The sequence below is a fragment of the Palaemon carinicauda genome, chromosome 1, assembly GCF_036898095.1.
Source record: "Palaemon carinicauda isolate YSFRI2023 chromosome 1, ASM3689809v2, whole genome shotgun sequence".
NCBI classification, from domain to species: Eukaryota; Metazoa; Arthropoda; class Malacostraca; order Decapoda; family Palaemonidae; genus Palaemon; species Palaemon carinicauda.
Window position 1 is genome coordinate 244,783,499 of NC_090725.1, and position 19,343 is coordinate 244,802,841.

General features: G+C 38.8%; 1 protein-coding gene across 1 annotated transcript in view; it reads left to right on the top strand.

Annotated features, from left to right (window-relative positions):
• LOC137644463 (4-hydroxybutyrate coenzyme A transferase) overlaps positions 1-19,343 on the top strand; it is a 321,602-nt gene that overhangs the window by 133,894 nt on the left and 168,365 nt on the right. Inside the window, 1 exon segment of the mRNA XM_068377442.1 lies at positions 14,928-15,080. Coding sequence (XP_068233543.1) covers positions 14,928-15,080 — 153 coding nt within the window.

The following is a 19,343-nucleotide window of genomic DNA, read 5'->3' on the forward strand; positions in this document are numbered from 1 at the left end:
TGAGAAGTAAAGTACTGTGCCTCATTGTACCCTCAAGCAAGTGCACTCTACCCTAAAACAGTGGAATATCATAGTACAGAGGCTATGGCACTACTCAAGACTAGAGAACAATAGTTTACCACAGCTAAAGAGTCTCTTCTACCCTTACCAAAAGGAAAGTAGCTACTGAACAATTACAGTGCAGCAGTTAACCCTTGAGCGAATAAGAATTGTTTGATGTCAGGGTTGTCAGGTGCACGAGGGCAGTGGATAATGTGGAAATAATAGGCCAGACTATTCCGTGTATGTGTAGGCAGAGAGAGGAATCCAATGTATTACAGTCTGGCTAGTCTAAGGACCCAATAAATCTCTAGCGGTAGTATCTCAACGGGTGGTTGGTGCCTGGCCTGGCCCACCTACTGCCTTTGGAAGAAAAAGTATTTAACACATTGAAAGGGCTGTTATTGTTTTATCATTATGTAACATCTTAACAATAAAATTGGACGTTTGACTTGTATTTGCTGTGTCAAAACCAAATTATTTATCACGGTTTTAGACAATTTGAATTTACGAAAAAAGTATAAGAAAATTATTTGAGACATGGTGACATCATTTTTTTGTAAGTTAAATGCTTCCAGAAGACAGTCCAACCAATTGCCTAAAATTGACATTTGAAACCGACGGGAAAACGTTGCTCCCCACCCCGCTATTCTTATGGTCTCAGGGTCAACCCCTGTGTGTTTAATTAAGGCTTGCATGGGCAACCTTTGTTCATGAGGGAGGAAGATTAAGTTTTCACATCCGGAGCCCTAATTATGGACCTACAAAATTAGCATGCATGCATCTACATTCATATATACTATACATATATAAATTTAACTACTTATTTTTCCATTTATTTATCAATCTAATATATTTGCGTTAAATAGAAAGGGTATTGAGTAAAAAAAGAATTAATTGAATCACATAATTTATTAATTTTATAATGTCATACGAGAAAAAAATATCACAACCTCATTGAAATAACGATGGTGAAAGCTAAAAAAAAAACAATTTAAGACAATTGAATTAAATCAAACAATTGATTAATTTTTGGCATATGAAAAAAGGTCACAAAACCTCATTCAACCGAGAAGTTTTGGCTTGGTGTTTATTCAATAGTCTTAATGTTGGAGATATGCTGAAGTGGCCATTCTTAAGTTAGTTTCATGTTGATTGTTTGTCAGTCTTGATCTTGATTTTTATTATGCTTATTTCTTTATCGTAAAGAGTTGTTCACATTTATAGGTACTACCAAAGAAGGGCCTTTTCTTTCTTGCAAAATATATGATCCGGGAGGAGGCCTCTTTAGGGAGGTATTTATAAAACTCTAGTAGTGAATAATAACTCCTTTCCCGTTTAGAATCTTCATTCCCTTCGAGTTCAATCAATTCCATCTGTAATTCTTTGGGAGTCTGGTCAACATCGATATCAGATGGTGAAGAGAAAAGAGATTGAATAGTTTCTTTTGATCTGAAATCTTGAAATCTACTGCTGAATTTTTTGTTAATTATTATTAGCTTATCAGCGTATGAAATGCAGTATGCTATACCATGATTTGCAATAAGGAAATGGTAAGTGTTAACATTTCTCACCTGTCTTTCTCACATTTTTGTTTTGCTTTGAAATGTTTTTTATATAACTATACTACTAATGAAAGAATTGGCCCTCACCTTGGAATTTCAAATTCGGGTTATTAAGGTATGAACTAAAGTCAACAAGATCACGTATCCAGCCATCATAACTTGATTCTGTGATTGATTTCCCGTTACTTTCCTTAAACGTGAAAATTTCACTCCACAAATCATAAAATCGTTTCAACATTTTTTCATTACGCAATCATCGCACCTCACAATAATAAATCAGATCTCCATACTCTGCCCCGACATCATCAAGAAATCTTATTTTAACTGGCTCTGGTTCAATGCTCGAGATTTTATAAAATGAATGCCAGAAACAACCTTGGACATGACAAGCTCAAATTTTAGTGACTTAGTACACACATTCTTTTTACAAATTATGAACAATGAAACACGGGGAAATCTTTTGTTTCTATGTTCTTAAAAGCTAATTCGGATCTGATTTTTTCAAGTTAAACCTACTTTACTACCAACCATTGCAGGTGCACGATTTTTTGATAAACCATGAAGTATTTCAAAATGTAAATTAAATTTGGCCTTTAAGTTTTTCAATTTCTGGAAAATATTCTTTCCAGTGGTGGTGTCTTTCGTTGCTTGAACACCAATAATTTCTTGTGTGATATTGAAGTCAGCATTAAATTCATATACAAAAACTGCAAGTTGGTCTGTATTTGACACTTCAGTACTTTTATTAATAGCCAAGGAAAAATGCATAAATTTCGAGGAAATTTCTTTGAAAGTTCGTCAACCATTCTTCTTACAGTTCTACAAAACAAACTAATATTATCAATTTCCTTATAGCTGGTTACAAAATATCAACTAATGCTTGTCGGCGCTCTTTCACAAATGAACCATTGGAATAATGTTTCGAATGTTGTGCGATTTTCTTGCCAACAATATAAATAGCACGAATAATATTTTCGGTATCATCCCGTTTCTTGACGAATATTGTCTGCTGCTTTTTCAATTCTTTCATTAATTTTCAATCTGTTTTCTACTTTGACTTTGAAAACTTTGAAGAAAGGATAACAAACACCAACACAAACTTAGCATTTTAAGATCCAATTAACAGAGCTTACCAATACCTCTTAAACCCTTTTTAAAACTAAGAAGATTAGAATTTAAACTTAATCATCTAGCAAATCTTAAAGTTGCTGTAGGACAAAGAGACTAACGATTTTTCGGATCCCCCCCTTTTTTTCCTATTATTATTTAAACATTAAAGGTTTCCACGGGCAATAGGAAACGTCATTGTGGGCTGGATTTGGGTAGAGGGCCTTAGGTTGTCCATGCATGATTTAAGGACCTGAACGGATTCCTTCGTGAATTGGTAGTTTCGTAGGATACAATTCCGTGGTGCAATTACTCATAACTGAAACATATTTGCAACGTCCCTGCGCAACCTCCCCCCCCCCCCCAAGCTGCACCCACATACCCTTGTCCTTCAAACTCTCCCCCCGGTTCCATCTTCTACTTTTCTTTCTTGCTACCCAACCCAATTTAAGTTTTGGTTCATAGTGCAACTGCAGAGACCCCACATCACCATTATCACTGAATGACGTGGCCCCAGGCCCTAGGCGGCGGGCCATAAGGACAAATTCATGAATACAATTCTTCAAATTAATAGGAAGTAGTGGAGAGCTGTTATGTCAGCAACCAAAATCTGGCTGGATTTGTTTTGATATGTTTTGCAGAATGTATGGCGACGTGAATCTCCGTAAAGTAAAATATAACATGAAAACGATCAGCCGATCTTGTACTTTGTACGCAACTGCCCTTATTGTGAAGCTGCTTTGTTATGATTGTCTTATTTTTCCCCTTCAACCAAAGTGACCTACAACTTATTTCTAAATATACTTTAGACGCTTAATGATGAATAATAGGATGCGAGTCTCTCTCTCTCTCTCTCCCTCTCTCTCTCTCTCTCTCTCTCCTCTCCTCTTAATGAGAGAATGCCTTGAAGTCATTGAGCTTCAGCTCGGCATATCATTCCCGTGTTGAAACTTGGTGACTGGCAAGAGGGCCCCCGAACTTGGGGAAGTTGCTCCCCCAGTTCGAATCCAAACTTCTCTCTCTCTCATCTTTTTCTGCCTCTTAATATTGCTTCGACCTTCTCCTAATTTTAAAAGCTTTCATCCCTGTTGTTGCCCCAACTCTATGAGAAAAATTTCCGTCATTATATATGTGTATGTATTATGTATATATATATATATATATATATATATATATATATGTATATATATATGTGTATATATATGTATATGTATATATGTGTATATATATGTATATGTATATATATATGTATATGTATGTATATGTATATATATATATACTGTATATATATATGTATGTATATGTATATATATGTATATATATATATGTATATATGTATATATATGTATATATGTAGATATATGTATGTATATATATATATATGTATGTATATATATATATGTATATATATATATATATATATACAGTGGTACCTCTACATACGAATTTAATTCTTTCCACAACCAACTTCGGATGTAGAAAATGATCGGATGTAGAAACGAATTTTCCCATAAGAATACATGGTAATTCATTTAATTCGTTCCTCAGCCTAAAAACCCATAATAAATCCTTAATAAATGGCTACACATAATTACACATAACAATAAAATAACTGCATAATATGAGAGAAGCATGTAAAAAAGTTAATTATAAAGAAATAATAAATAAAAAATGTGTTTTATTGCCACTTTACCTTAGAGACAGGCCAACGCAGGTGTAGGATTTGCTACGCCAGGAGACGGACGATCGGCGAGAAGGTACACATGGTGTTAACATGTTCTTTAAATAAATACTCTCTCTCTCTCTCTCTCTCTCTCTCTCTCTCTCTTGTTCTTCTTCACTGTTAGCGTAGAGACGTCTATTAATTTTTTCTGAGAGAGAGAGAGAGAGAGAGAGAGAGAGAGAGAGAGAGAGAGAGAGAGAGAGAGAGAGAGATTAAACAAAAATGAGAGATTAAACAAAAATGTGTTGTGTACATATGATTTTTAACAGCGTTAACGAGTTGAAAGACAGTTAATAAAAAACAATATCAGCGAATCTGAATTCCTTTATTAACTAAAACAAATATTGATACAAACTCACTCGTGTGCGTATGCGCAAACACACACACGCACGAGGAGACACGATCGGCGAGGAGGTAGAGATGGTGACTGCGATAACATACCGTAACTTACACTACGGAAATTTTAATCTAACTTAGCTTAATTATTTTTTTTTCTATTTTTATATTTCATATTTTTTACATCTTTTTTCTTTTGATTTTTTATTTTCATCACTTTCAGTGACGAGTTACGGTTATGTTATCGCAGTCACCATCTCTACCTCCTCCCCGACCGTCTCTCTTACTGCGTAGCAATTTTTGCACCTGTGTGTGTGTGTTTGTGCATACGCACACGAGTGTGTTTGTATCAATATTTGTTTTAGTTAATAAAGGAATTCAGATTAGCTGTTATTACTTTCATAGTTACATTTAATTGTTTTTCAACTAGTTGACGCTGTTAAAAATCATATGTACTCTAAACACATTTTTGTTTAATCTCTCTCTCTCTCTCGGAAAAAAAATAATAGACGTATCTAACACTATAACAGCGAAGAAGAACGAGAGAGAGAGAGAGAGAGAGAGAGAGAGAGAGAGAGAGAGAGAGAGAGAGAGAGAGAGAGAGAGAGAGATTTTATTTAAAGAACATGTTAATGCTATATTTAGAGAGACACAGAAAAAGAGAGAAGTCTTATTTAAAAGAGCTTGTTAATGCTATCATGGTTTTCTTTGCTTCACTTTTTTCTTTCTTTCTGTTCATCACGCTGGCCCTTCTCACAAATGATCGTTGCCAACAATCTCTTTGTCCTTTATCCCTATCAACAAAAGGCGTTCTATCTCTTCCAGGGTATTGCTACGATGTCTTGTAATAATGGTGATCCCCTTTGATGGTTATTTGCTTTAATGGCTGCCTTCAGCTTGATGATCCTCGAGATCATAGGCCTATTCCAGCCATATTGTTTAGCCATACAGTATCACTCACATGCACACTGCTCTCATGTTTTTCTATAATTACTTGCTTCAATTCTAATGAAAGAATTGCCTTCTTCCTGTACTGAAATTTGGCTTCTTAGGCACCATGATTATAGATAAAATCAAAAAGGAAATGTGAGAAAAGGAAGAAAACAAGCACTGTTAATAACAGACCAAACAGAAGACAACCACACGATACACACAAGAATAGAGAACTGAGCACTCGACGCTCAATGGCGTAATGTTTACTTCGTGTGTCGAAATAAAATTCGGGTGTAGAGTAAAAAATTTGCTCGAATTTTACTTCGGATGTTGGAAAATTCGGATGTAGATACGTTCGTGTGTAGAGGTTCCACTTATGTATATATATGTATATGTATGTATATGTATATATGTATATATATGTATGTATGTATATATATATATATATATATATATATATATATATATATATATATATATATATATATATATCCCAGGTGTCTTTGTAGTTTCCTGCATAGGCACCGTCAGAGGGAGAACCTCTACACCCAGCACTGTCGCCCTCCTCCTGGGTGTGCTCCTGGGCACATTCCATCTGATTGCGCTCCTGGGCCCGCTCTGCCTGGTCGCGCTTCTCCTAGATATGCTCTTCTAAGGTCTTTCCCAAGCCTCGCTAGATGCCCCTCGTCAGCAGCCACGCTTCTTGCAAACTCGTGTGGCACCAAACTCGATCCTGCCTACACTCGCATCTCCCAGAGATGCATAGTGTTCTAGACATGTGACTTCAGATGTGCTACTACTAGAGGCGCTTTATACTCTTCTTGTGCAAGGGCACATTTCCAGACACACCTCTTAGGTGCACCTCTTTTGGTTCCTTTGTATGGCCAGACTACTACATTGGATCCCCCTCTCTGGTTATAGCTCTTTTTTTTGCCTACACATACACCAAATAGTCTGGCCTATTCTCTAACTTCTCCTCTGTCCTCATACTCATGACAACACTGAGATTACCAAACAGTTCTTCTCTGCTCAAGGGGTTAACTACTGCAATGTAATTGTTCATTAGCTACTTTCCTCTTGGTAAGCATGGAAGAAACTCTGTAGCTATTGTAAGTGGCTCTTCAAGAAAGACACTAAAAAATCAAACCCTTGTTCTCTAGTCATGGGCAGTGGCCATAGTCTTTGTCTTGGGGGGGAGTTCTGCTTGTGGGTACACTTGGGCATGCTACTCTATCTTGTTTCTCTTCCTCTTGTTGTTTTCAAGTTTTTATAGTTTGTATATGAAAGATCCAATTTAATGTTACTGTTCTTAACCCTGGATAGGTACGCTCCTCGGACACCCCTTTAAGGGTATACTCGGACGCGAACGACCCCGACGCCAAAAAAAATTCTTGAAAAATCAGTTTTTGCAGTAACCTCCTTTTTTCTTTTGCCAAAAAAAACTTCAATGAATGCTTAAAACAACTGTAAAGCTAAATACTACTCATCTGCAGAAAAACTATTTATTATAAATATTTTAAAAAATTAAGTAGAAAAAAAAGACCTGACATAAAAATTCATAAAAAAAAAGTTTATACATATATACACAAATCCTTTTAGGAATTGATTCTTGAATGTTTAGGACACATCTTGATGTATTTTGGATGAAGTCAGACCCATGGAGGTGAAGATCTGAAATGAGAAAAAAAGGGTAACTTTTTTTGGCCAAAAAAATTTGTCCAAATTTCATGAATTTTTTTGGGTACCCAAATGAAATAGGAAGTGGCTAATTTTTTTAGGGAATAAACATATGTTATCCTAAAATAGAAATATGTAAAAAAAATCTTCATTATTTTGTAAATTACATTTATATCAGGGGCCATATCTAAAGGTAATTTTTTGAGTACTTAGAAATTTCGTAAAAAAAATACATATATTTAATATATAATATGATATTTATGCAGGTAAAATATACCAAAATATCACAAATTCTATAGGGAACAAGAATATATATAGATAGGGCAGCTTACGCTTCGGATATGTCCACAAAATGGCCGCCAACCACACTGACTCAGACTCCCTAATCTGCCACTTGAAATGTAGGAAGGGTATGTCAATTTCAAGGTGTTATTTACTAATCTAATTATTATTGGATATGCATAAAAATTGTATGGTGGGTTGCTGGATAATTGTCGATTATTTTACGACTATAAAATTAAAATTCTGACCCAAAAAAATTTTTTTGAAGGGAAATAAAATCGAAAAAAAAAAAAAATGTAAAACAATATAATATTTTAGCTAAAAAAATTTGATGATATTCAATCAAAAAAAAAGTAAACAAAATTTTCCGACAAATAACATCTAGAGGAATCATTACTCTGTGATAGTTCCTTAGTACGTAGTAATTTTGAAAGAATTGGGAAAAAACGAAAAAATGGCAATCACCGGAAAATCGAACACATACCTATATATACGCCATATCTGGCTAAAAAAAAGATAGGCATGGGTAGCCAGATCATCTAGAAACACTTTCCAACACTATAAAAATATAAGTTTTGCGACACTACTTGCCAATTCCTTACAGTAACATGACTAAGCAAAAAAATGCAAAACAAATAAAAAGGGGCACTCGCGGAAAAATGGCTAACATTCTAATATACGGCATTTCAGAAAAAAAAAATTCAGCCACGTGCTAGGCAAACCATCAAGGCACATTTTCCGACAAATAAACATCTAAATGAATAATTACTCTGTGATAGTTCCTTAGTACGTAGTAATTTTGAAAGAAATGGGAAAAAACGAAAAAATGGCAATCACAGGAAAATCGAACACATACCTATATATACGCCATATCTGGCTAAAAAAAAGAAGATAGGCATGGGTAGCCAGATCATCTAGAAACACTTTCCAACACTATAAAATTATAAGTTTTGTGACACTACTTGCCAATTCCTTACGGTAACATGACTAAGCAAAAAAATGTAAAACAAATAAAAAGGGGCACTCGTGGAAAAATGGCCATTCTAATATACGGCATTTCAGAAAAAAAAAAATTTCAGCCACGTGCTAGGCAAACCATCAAGGCACATTTTCCGACAAATAAACATATAAATGAAATATTACTCTGTGATAGTTCCTTAGTACGTAGTAATTTTGAAAGAAATGGGAAAAAACGAAAAAATGGCAATCACAGGAAAATCGAACACATACTTATATATACGCCATATCTGGCTAAAAAAAAAATAGGCATGGGTAGCCAGATCATCTAGAAACACTTTCCAACACTATAAAAATATAAGTTTTGCGACACTACTTGCCAATTCCTTACGGTAACATGACTAAGCAAAAAAATGCAAAACAAATAAAAAGGGGCACTCGCGGAAAAATGCCCAACATTCTAATATACGGCATCTCAGATAAAAAAAAAAGACATGCACGTGTTAGCCCAACCATCAAGGCACACTTTCTAACACATAAACATGAAAAAAAAATCAATAATATACGGCAATTCCTTACTACGTAGTAAATTTTTACAAATATTGAAAAAAAACAGAAATTGGCAACCGCAGTTAAATACCCAATATACCAATAACTACGTCGTATCTGACAAAAACAAAATCATGCATGGGTAGCCAGATCATCTAGACACACTTTCCAACACTAAAAAAGCAAAAGTTTTACGACACTATTTCGCAATATCTTACGGAAAAATGACTTGGCAAAAAAATGAAAAAAAAGGAAAAAGGGACACTCGCGGTAAAATGCCCGACATTCTAATATACGGCATCTCAGATAAAAAAAAAGACATGCACGTGTTAGCCCAACCATCAAGGCACACTTTCTAACACATAAACATGAAAAAAAAAATGAATAATATACGGCAATTCCTTACTACGTAGTAATTTTTACAAATATTGAAAAAAAACAGAAATTGGTAACCGCAGTTAAATACCCAATATACCAATAACTACGTCGTATCTGACAAAAACAAAGTCATGCATGGGTAGCCAGATCATCTAGACACACTTTCCAACACTAAACAAGCAAAAGTTTTACGACCCTATTTGGCAATATCTTACGGAAAAATGACTTGGCAAAAAAATGAAAAAAAATGAAAAAGGGGCACTCGCGGTAAAATGGTCCTCGTGGTGATGAACGACATTTTAACTAAAAAAAAAATCATGCACATGGTAGCCAAACAATCCACCAAGACTTTCCACAACTGATAACCTATACAAGTTGCACCATTCTACGACAATTTCATAATACGTAATAACTTTGATAATTATGCAAACTACCTTAGAAGGGTAAACTCGGTCGCGCTCGACCCCGACGCGTCTCAGAAATCGGGGAAAGAGTACAGCTACAGCAATGCACATCTGGACACTACTAGAGCGTGTAGGGGAGACACCTCCTGCAGGTCGATCACCCACAAATTCAGTCACGGGGGTGAGTCACGTGAGAAAAACCTGTTTTTTTTTGACGCTCGGGGTCGCAAACGACCCATCGTACCTATCCAGGGTTAAGATATCTTATTTTGATTGTTCATTACTTCTCTTGTAGTTTGTTTATTTTCTTGTTTCCTTTCCTCGCTGTGCTATGTATTCCTGCTGGAGCCCTTGGGCTTATAGCATCCTGCTTTTCCAAGTAGGGTTGTATCATGGCTTGTAATAATGATAATATGCTCCTCACAGGATACAAAGCAACTGTCATTGCATGTTTGCTTAGTCGTCTCCTCTCGTTATGAAGTTTGCTTACTGAGAAAGATGTAAGAGGTGCGCTTCTTAGATGTGATAATGAAGGATGGCCAGTCACATCTAGCGACTGGATTTTGTTTTCTTCCTCCGAGGGTCCTAGGACCACCAGAAGAGTCCTCCTTAGATTAGAAGGAAGGACAACTGAACCTCCACAGCCTACTGCCAATTGGAGAACAATTCACATAGATCCCAAACCTGGATCTTCTAGTTATAGAGGGAAAGTTTTCAACCCTTCTCATCTCACTCAGAGAGTGTATATCGCAGAGGAATTTATCTCCGAGCATGTGTTGATTGCCATTCTGCTACTTCGTATCCTGCATAGGACTTGCGCATGATGACTGACCTGGAGAGTTCTTTTAGAAATTCTTCAGCTTCCTCTGCATGGTTTTATGAAAAAAGTACCGATACACCAAATCCTTCCTGTATGGGAAGTACTGTATAGAGGTGTGAGGTTCAAGGACCAAATCCTTTGCTTCAAGTAGTCATCCATGCAAAAGGAGGCCTACAGGTGCTACTGTCAAGGATGAAAAGCCCTGCTTTAGTCCCTCTCCTGCACAGGGACGTTCCTTGGACTCTTTGTAATCTTAAGTCAGCTTCTTTTAAAGGACGTCAGTACTTCGGCCTTTAGGGATTCTGATGGTAGGTTGCTCCTCGTTCACACTTTTCTCTTTGAGGAGTAGTGTGAGAAGCCTTTTAACTTTGTTCCCCTGCGGCACCTATTCTCAGGAGGAGACTCAAGGATTTGTAGCTCTTTCGAGGCTAACGACCCTGAAAAAACAGGGGGAAAAGTCCACTAGTGGTACCTCCGATGGGCTAAGCCAATATCTCAGGCAAAGAAAGGGGTTAACAGAACCAAACGGAGTAGCTGTGGGCTCTTTACTCTGTTGTTCCCTTTTTCATACTTCAGCCTTGTCTGAGCCCCGAGTCGGAGCTTATCGACTTTGGCGGTCCTCTGGGGGTAATCCAGATTATGGTAAAGAAGACACCACTTCAAGCTTCTCATTTCCAGCTTCTCGTTTCCAAGCTGGAGGCCATATCCATGAGCTACCAAGGCATTTAGGCCTTGAGAGGACGAGGTATCTAGCAGGGGAATTCCAGGTTTTGCAGCATCACACCTTTAGGGATACCTACAGTTTGTCTTATGGGCCTGTTCCCGGTTGGAAAGAGACGGTGAACATGGCCCAACGACCTTCTTTACTGATGCATAAATCCGCTGTCGTAACCTCTGGGACTTTTGTCTTTGATTGTTTGAGCACAGTTACTCTCACCTCTTTATCTCTCGCCCAACTATGATTGATTGTTTGAGCACAGTTACTCTTACCTCTTTATCTCTCGCCCAACTATGATGCCCTGACCTTCTGGAAGTCCATGTGTTGTCTTGGTATGACACTAAAGGTCTTCAGGGGTCTGGCTGGCTAATGCCATTTTTAAGGACAGGATTTTGACATTCATACCACTTAATAAGGTGACTTAGGTCATCTCCAAATTGCATAGGATTTTTACCTCTGACCTTCGGTTTTGCGACGCCAGGGTGATTTATCCTGAAAGTGAGTATTTTTCAAATTCTACCTCCTCCCATGATAATTAATATTAAGATCTGGGATTACTGCCCTATATAGACTTGATGTAGACCTCCAATCAAATAAAGAGTATTTTTCCTAAAAGTCAGTTTTTTTCTAGATATGAATTTTTTCATTATGGTAAAAATATAAACCCTAAAAATCAGAGGAAAAAATTAAGAAAAAAGATGTGAATAAAAAATTGTGGAAAAGGCAACATTTGATTGTTTTATAATGTCTTTCTAAGTTATTTGTAAAATTTCAATGCTTCATCTTTAAAACTAAGGGAGAAGATAGAATTTGAAGATCAAGTATCGTTTTGAGATACAGGCATTCAAAGTTTTTCTTTGTATTTTTACAAATGCAATATTAATTAATCGTGATTATTATGAATTTTATGTTCCATTTTGGATATTAATAAACCAAAATAAAGTTATTTATCACAATTTATTCATAAATGAAGATCCCATTACTCAATATCTTGCTTCTTTAGGCGAGACGGTCGCTCCATCATCTCTCTGTCACTAACTGCTAATTTTGGCGATATTACCCACTTCTGAACTCTTATTAGAGTGAATTTTCTTCCTTATGTTAGCGAGATGTTAAAATTGTCTTTTACTCTTTAGCATGATTAAAATCTTGCTGAAACCGAGAAAAACAGACGTAAAATAAGTGAATGTCAGAGGTCAAACTCAAACGTGTACTCTATATGAGGTTTGTGCTACGACTAAAGGCCGAAGGGTGTAATTGCTGTGTAATACATCATCTTGTGACTCATTTAATCCATACAGATACCATTGGTCCCAATTTGTTTAACATTAAAATGTAAAGATTATCTAAAATTTACAATAACAAAAGAAAAACTGCATTTTCTTGTAGGGGACAGTTTTTGGTTTATCAAGTTACTTTTACTAATTACCCTATAACTATGAAAGTAAGAGGAATTTAGACAAAATATTTTGTATACCCATTTTCCATTGCCATATGAAGCTCAGTAAATTTTTTCAGGATTTTGTTTTTCTTCCTATACCCCCATATATTGGGATACCGGCCGGGCCCCTTCAGGTGATTTGTATAGCTTTGGAGTATTTTAAAGCCAAAAGTATTCAAAGTCTCTTCGGTCACCAGTTACTTGAAATAGTACCTATCCCGGGGTCAATCCAGCATTCAGTATCTCTGTCTATCAGCTTTTGAGATGCCCACACCATTTTCTTTTGTCTTCACCCTGCCTCTGAGGTAACACTCGGCAAAGCTTGAGTAACTTCAGGCCTCAGCAGGACGCTCAAATCTCCAAGATAATATTAGGCAAAGATGCCCACTTCTTCTTTGGCTTAAACATGTTCTCCAAGAGGCTGGCACCTTTTCCTGATCACACAGGCCTGCTTTACATTCAGAATACATGGATCAGTAGATCCTCCGGCATCTAGTGGAAGATTCCTCGGTCTTCTTTTGGAAAATGAGACGATTCATACACGATGCAAATTGGAGGTCTGTCCAACACCTCTCAGTTTTGCCACAAGCATACTGTAGTCCAAGCCGGGGATGCTCTTGCAGTCTCGGACATCAGTAGAGAGACTTCTCTCGGGGTGTCTATTCCGCTAATAAACAGGCTGGGACTTTCCCGGCAAGAAGAGGCAAAGATCCGAGCCAGCAATGGAAAGGTTTAACAAAGTACCGCAGCCGCTCGCCCCCAAGTGTCAGCACGGGGAAGGTCAAGAGGAGGATCATCAAGAACATAATTTCTGCTTGGAATCCCACTCCTTCACAGACGAGACGACCCAGGGCTCATGACTTCAGGGGCATAGGTACGTCCCTAACATTCAAGAAAAATACTCTGTGATACTGGTCTTAAAGCTGGTGCGTGGACGCATCAGACAACCTTCACCGTCCACTACCTGCAAGACGTGACCCACAGGAACATGGAGGCGTTCTCCATTGACCCTGTGATAGCTGCACAACAAGTTTTCTGAACACCTCAGGCTCCTTTATGGACAAGTAGCAGATGGTGGAGGGCAGAGATTACCCGGGATTGTGTCAGGGATGAATGGTTAAGAATGACTAGCTCTTTCTTTATTTCATCTTCCTCTCTCTTGGGGAACAGCATCAGTGATCCTCTATCAGCTGGCCTCCTCTGTCTGCTGGTAAAACCATTTCCCTTGTGTAACCTGGTACAGAAATAATACTTGTTACATCCCCATACACCCTGGCAAGGTGGGTTTGGATAGCGTCTATGGTTGGTTCAAAGATTCATATGTTTCTGAGAATTCTTAGCTTGACTAGTCACACGGCTAGTATCACACAATTATACAGATTGGCCAGGCCGTTAAAGCGTGCTATTGCACGTAGAGTTTAGCAAGGTGTCATGGTTCTTTCCCTTAAATGTGCAGAGCACGTACATGATAAACCCCAGGTCGAAAACCAGCCATTTGGTTAGGACTTGCACCCACCTAAAGGGTGAGTCTTTGCTTTTAAAGAGCGAAAGGGTTTGTATTTAGTGTCGGAACAAATGACAAATTTAAAGTAATTTGTATTTTTCCTAATGATACAAACCTTGAGCTCTTTATTGTAATTTGGCCCGCCATCTCCTATCCCCCTGCAAGTCCTACCTGCAATCAAAAGTGGCGAGACAACACCGGTGTGTGTGTGAGCAAGGTAGTTGGTACTACTCCCCCTACCCCCTTCAACTAGCGGTGGGGTAGTTACAACTTGCTAAAATTCCTATAGCTAGTCTTCCAGCTTCGCCAAAAGTATATTCCCTAATAAAGAGCTCAAGGTTTGTATCATTGGGAAAAATGCAAATTACTTTAAATTTGTCATATATCTGCCACCTAACTATACTGTAGGTGTACTGTACTGTACCTTTTGAGTATAGGAAGTTTGTAATTGGCTTTTGATTCGTTACTGTATGTACTTCATCTTATTTTTTCAGGTGATGTTGTATTTGTTCATGGTGCTGCTGCTACTCCTCTCAAACTTGTTAAAGCCATGACTGAACATGGCAAAAGCAATCAGCTTCAGAATGTAAATGTTTGTCATATACACACAGAGGGACCAGCCTTGTATGCTCAGCCAGATTGTGAAGGTAATCTTTTAATTTTTGTATTGCTGAACAATTTGTGAGGTTTTTAATTAGAACAGTGAGTGATACTGTAAAAGAGGTGTTTGTTCCTACACAAATACAAACCATCACCCTTTATTTAGGAGAACAATCAATAACAGCGAAGCTGGGAATACGGCAATTAAAAATTTATAACTAAGTATTAACGACTGACAGGTAGTTACTCACCGGTAGTAGGGTAGTAGGGAGGCAACCGCTCCCCATTGGCTCACTGACAACTTACTGTACTTAGGTATCAGCCGTCAGTGGTAAGGGATGTTCTTTCTGACTAGGAATGTGGTAAAAAGAACAAAAGGAGCTCCACCCCAGATTAATAGACTCTTCGTTAGCATGGGGAGGACTAAGAGGAGTCACAAAGAACTTTACCTCCTCATGGATCAGGCGAGTAATAAAAAGGGCACTAATTTCACACAGCTTGCCGTCTGATAGATGCCCCCGTGCACATGATGCCAGGCGAATAAGTACTTCCCTGGCATTACGGAAGAATTTTTCTGTGATGCAGGTGTTACAAGCGGGCAGGTGGAAATGTCAAACAACGTTCATAGCCCACTACCTGCAAGACATAATCCACAGGAACCTGGACACATTCTCTATAGGTCCTGTGGTGGCTGCTCAAAACAGTGTTTAATTCACCTCAGCTCTCTTGTTGGACAAGTTGCAGAAGGTCAAGGGCAGATGTTACTTATGAGTAAGTCTAGGGTGAATGTGGGAGGGACTGGCCACTTTCTACTTCATGTTCCCCTCTTTTTGGGCGAGGCATCCGAGGAACTCTTCTTTCTTCAAAGGAGTACCACTCTCTTTGGCACTCTCTTTGGGCAACCTGATATACTGTATGTGCATATATTTATGTCCCCATCCTACTGTCAGGGAGGAGTTGAGTAAATTGTGATTTAGTAAAGGGTTCTTCCCAAATACATACTAATCCCAATACTTATAGAAACTTAATTTCCAGCACTTTTTGCTCAGGCCGTCATCCTATGAGGATAATGAGATGCAGGGGTCCCTTGAGGCCAACCTGTACGGAGCACAAGAGGACACTTTGGGACAGTTACTAGCCAGTTGGTTGGCTGACTTCCGCCCACCTAAAGGCAAGTCCCCATAGTAAAAAGCGGAAGGTTTGTAATTTAATGCCATAACAAATAACAAATTTGGAAATAATTAGTATTTTTCCTAGCAATACAAACCTTGAGGTTTGGTTGGATGGATGGAGTGAAGGAAGCTCTGGGTGATAGGAGGATAGATGTGAGAGAGGCAAGAGAGCATGCTAGAAATAGGAATGAATGGCGAGCGATTGTGACGCAGTTCCGGTAGGCCCTGCTGCTGCCTCTGATGCCTTAGATGACCGCGGAGGTAGCAGCAGTAGGGGATTCAGCATTATGAAGCTTCATCTGTGGTGGATAACGGGGGAGTGTGGGCTGTGGCACCCTAGCAGTACCAGCTGAACTCAGTTGAGTCCCTTGTTAGGCTGGGAGGAACGTAGAGAGTAGAGGTCCCCTTTTTGTTTTTGTTTCATTTGTTGATGTCGGTTACCCCCCAAAATTGGGGGAAGTGCCTTGGTATATGTATGTATGTATGTACAAACCTTGAGCTCTTTTCATATACTGTACCCACTAGCACCTACCCCTGGAAAGTCCTGCCATAATTGCAAAAGTGACGGTTAGTCGCTAGTGCTGGTATGAGTGGGGGAGGCTAGCCTAGCTAACTAGCGGTGGGTAGTTACACCCTGACAAAAAGCTTATCAGTTAGTTTCAGCTTCGCTGAAATAAATCCTCCATAGTAAAGAGTTCTAGGTTTGTATTGCTAGGAAAAATACAAATTATTTCTAAATGTTATTTTGTGTATCTCACGGGTTTTGCACAATTTAGCAGAAAATACACGAGAATAAAAACATATGTATATTTACAAACCCGCAATGAACTGAGGCAGTAAAACATGAGTCGCAATATGGCGAAGGAATACTGTACCTGCAGAAATGCGGAAACGCCCTGGAATGTCTCCAAAGAACCGCAGCACTTTCATGAATGCAGTTGAAGTGAATTCTCATTTGACATGCCCATCATACCGAGGGCATGCATGTTCACAATCCTCACCTTATGATGAGTGTTGGGAATGGCCATCATCCCAGTGGGAGAGATAGGGCAGGAGGTGAAAGGCAATGGCTAAAAGGTATTCTCTGTCTTTGGGGTCTTCCTGAAAATTGAAGAAGACCTAAGGGCATCTCACCCCTACGGGCCTCACCCCAGCATGTTTCTCTCTAAGCGAGCCTCTTCCAGATGTGCCTTGTCTTCCAACGGTTTTCCTGGAGACGCCTTACCCCAACATCCCTCGTATTCCAGGTGAGATTCCTGAACTACTTGTGTAGACATGCTTCACCTCTGCACACATCTTAAACATGTGCATCACCGACTACTTCTTCTCCAGGATCGTGCCTTATCGTGCCTCAACCTGACACTTCTTCATCCCTGGATGAACATCTTCTAGACGTACTTCTGCTGTTGGTTCTTCACCTTTGCGTGCTGCTTCTTGACATTCCTCAACCTCTGGATGCTCAGTTTCTGGACATGCCTCACCCAGTGCTCCTCATCCAGACACTCCTCTAACAAGAGACCATCCAGATAAGATTCTCCATCTTCCAGAATTTTTTGTAAATGTGCTTCCCCTGAGTGCTCTACGCATGCATCCAGGGTTCTTCATAGGACATCTTATGAACGTGCGTAGCTCCAGAACCTGCTAGATGCATCACTCCAGAATGCACTAGAGAGCATGAGATGAGTCACCTTAGAACAAGCTAGACACAATTCCTCTGAGCGCAAAAGACGCGTCACCCCAGAGTGTACTAGGCGCGTCACATCTGATCACTCTAGGTGTGTGATTTCTGAATGTACTAGATGCATTTCTCCAATGTATTCCAAGCACTTTTTGGCCAGCAGAACAAGTCACGTAGACATTGATTAGAGTATTCCGCTATTCCTGACTTAGAAAAACCGAGAAACTTTCAAGATTTCTTACAGAACATTTTGTATGTTCATCTTCCAACTACTGTATGTTAACCCTTTTACCCCCAAAGGACGTACTGGTACGTTTCACAAAAGCCATCCCTTTACCCCCATGGACGTACCGGTACGTCCTTGCAAAAAAATGGTATAAAAATTAGTTTTTTATATTTTTTGATAATTTTTTGAGAAAATTCAGGCATTTTCCAAGAGAATGACACCAACCTGACCTCTCTATGACAAAAATTAAGGCTGTTAGAGCAATTTAAAAAAAATATACTGCAAAATGTGCTGGGAAAAAAATAACCCCCTGGGGGTTAAGGGTTGGAAATTTCCAAATACCCCGGGGGTAAAAGGGTTAAGTTGGAGCATTCCAGGCATTTGTCTTGGGTTCAATCATTAAAACCTCCACCTTCAGGAGGCCAGTTTTCAAGGTGGATTAGTCAACCTTTGCCAATTGGATCTCTTGTATCTGAACCCAGATTGTCCAGGCTGGATCCGTAGTTCGATCCCATGAATGTAGACAGGCAGTTAGTACACATCAGCATTCACTCCAGAAAGCGAATCGAGAATAGGGTCCAGGTTAGGCCTCCTTGAGTAGATACTCACGCAAGAACCCATAGAGGGTCTCTCTTTCGTAGAGAAATTATTCTAGTTGAGAACTATAATCTCTCCTATTTGGATTTGACTCTGACCACTCTCCACCACTCAAGAGGGCCAGGAGTCACCTTTCTCCTATGGCAGTCACACCTGACAGAAACAAAGTAAGCCCTAGAAAACAGTTCCCAAATTGTCAGGCCCCAAGAAATTGTCAGGCCCTAAGCATCTTAGTACTGTATGCTGAAGTGGATTTATGTCTCCCAATTGAGGGATTTTTTAGGGACTCCATTCTTTCTGCTTATCAGTATTCTGTCAGAGTGTTGGGGAGGAACATTAAAGATGACCCCTTTTGTGATTGATCCTCAGCAATCGTTGAGAGGGATGATCTTGATTACGACTCGGAAGATTCCGAAGGGGTTCTTTCGCAAATGGCTGGACTTAAACGTCCAAACACGAGGAGGGTGAATCGGATTCAACCTTTCTCTAAGTCCTTCAGTGGATCTGGAGGGTCTATGGATTTGAGGATTCTTTGTCGTTTCTTCCCAAATATCAGAAAAGTGGTCATCGACTGTCTGCCGTACTTCTAGCAGGCCTAGGCTCCATCTAGATCTATGGTCAGTCTGGGCTAAGGAAG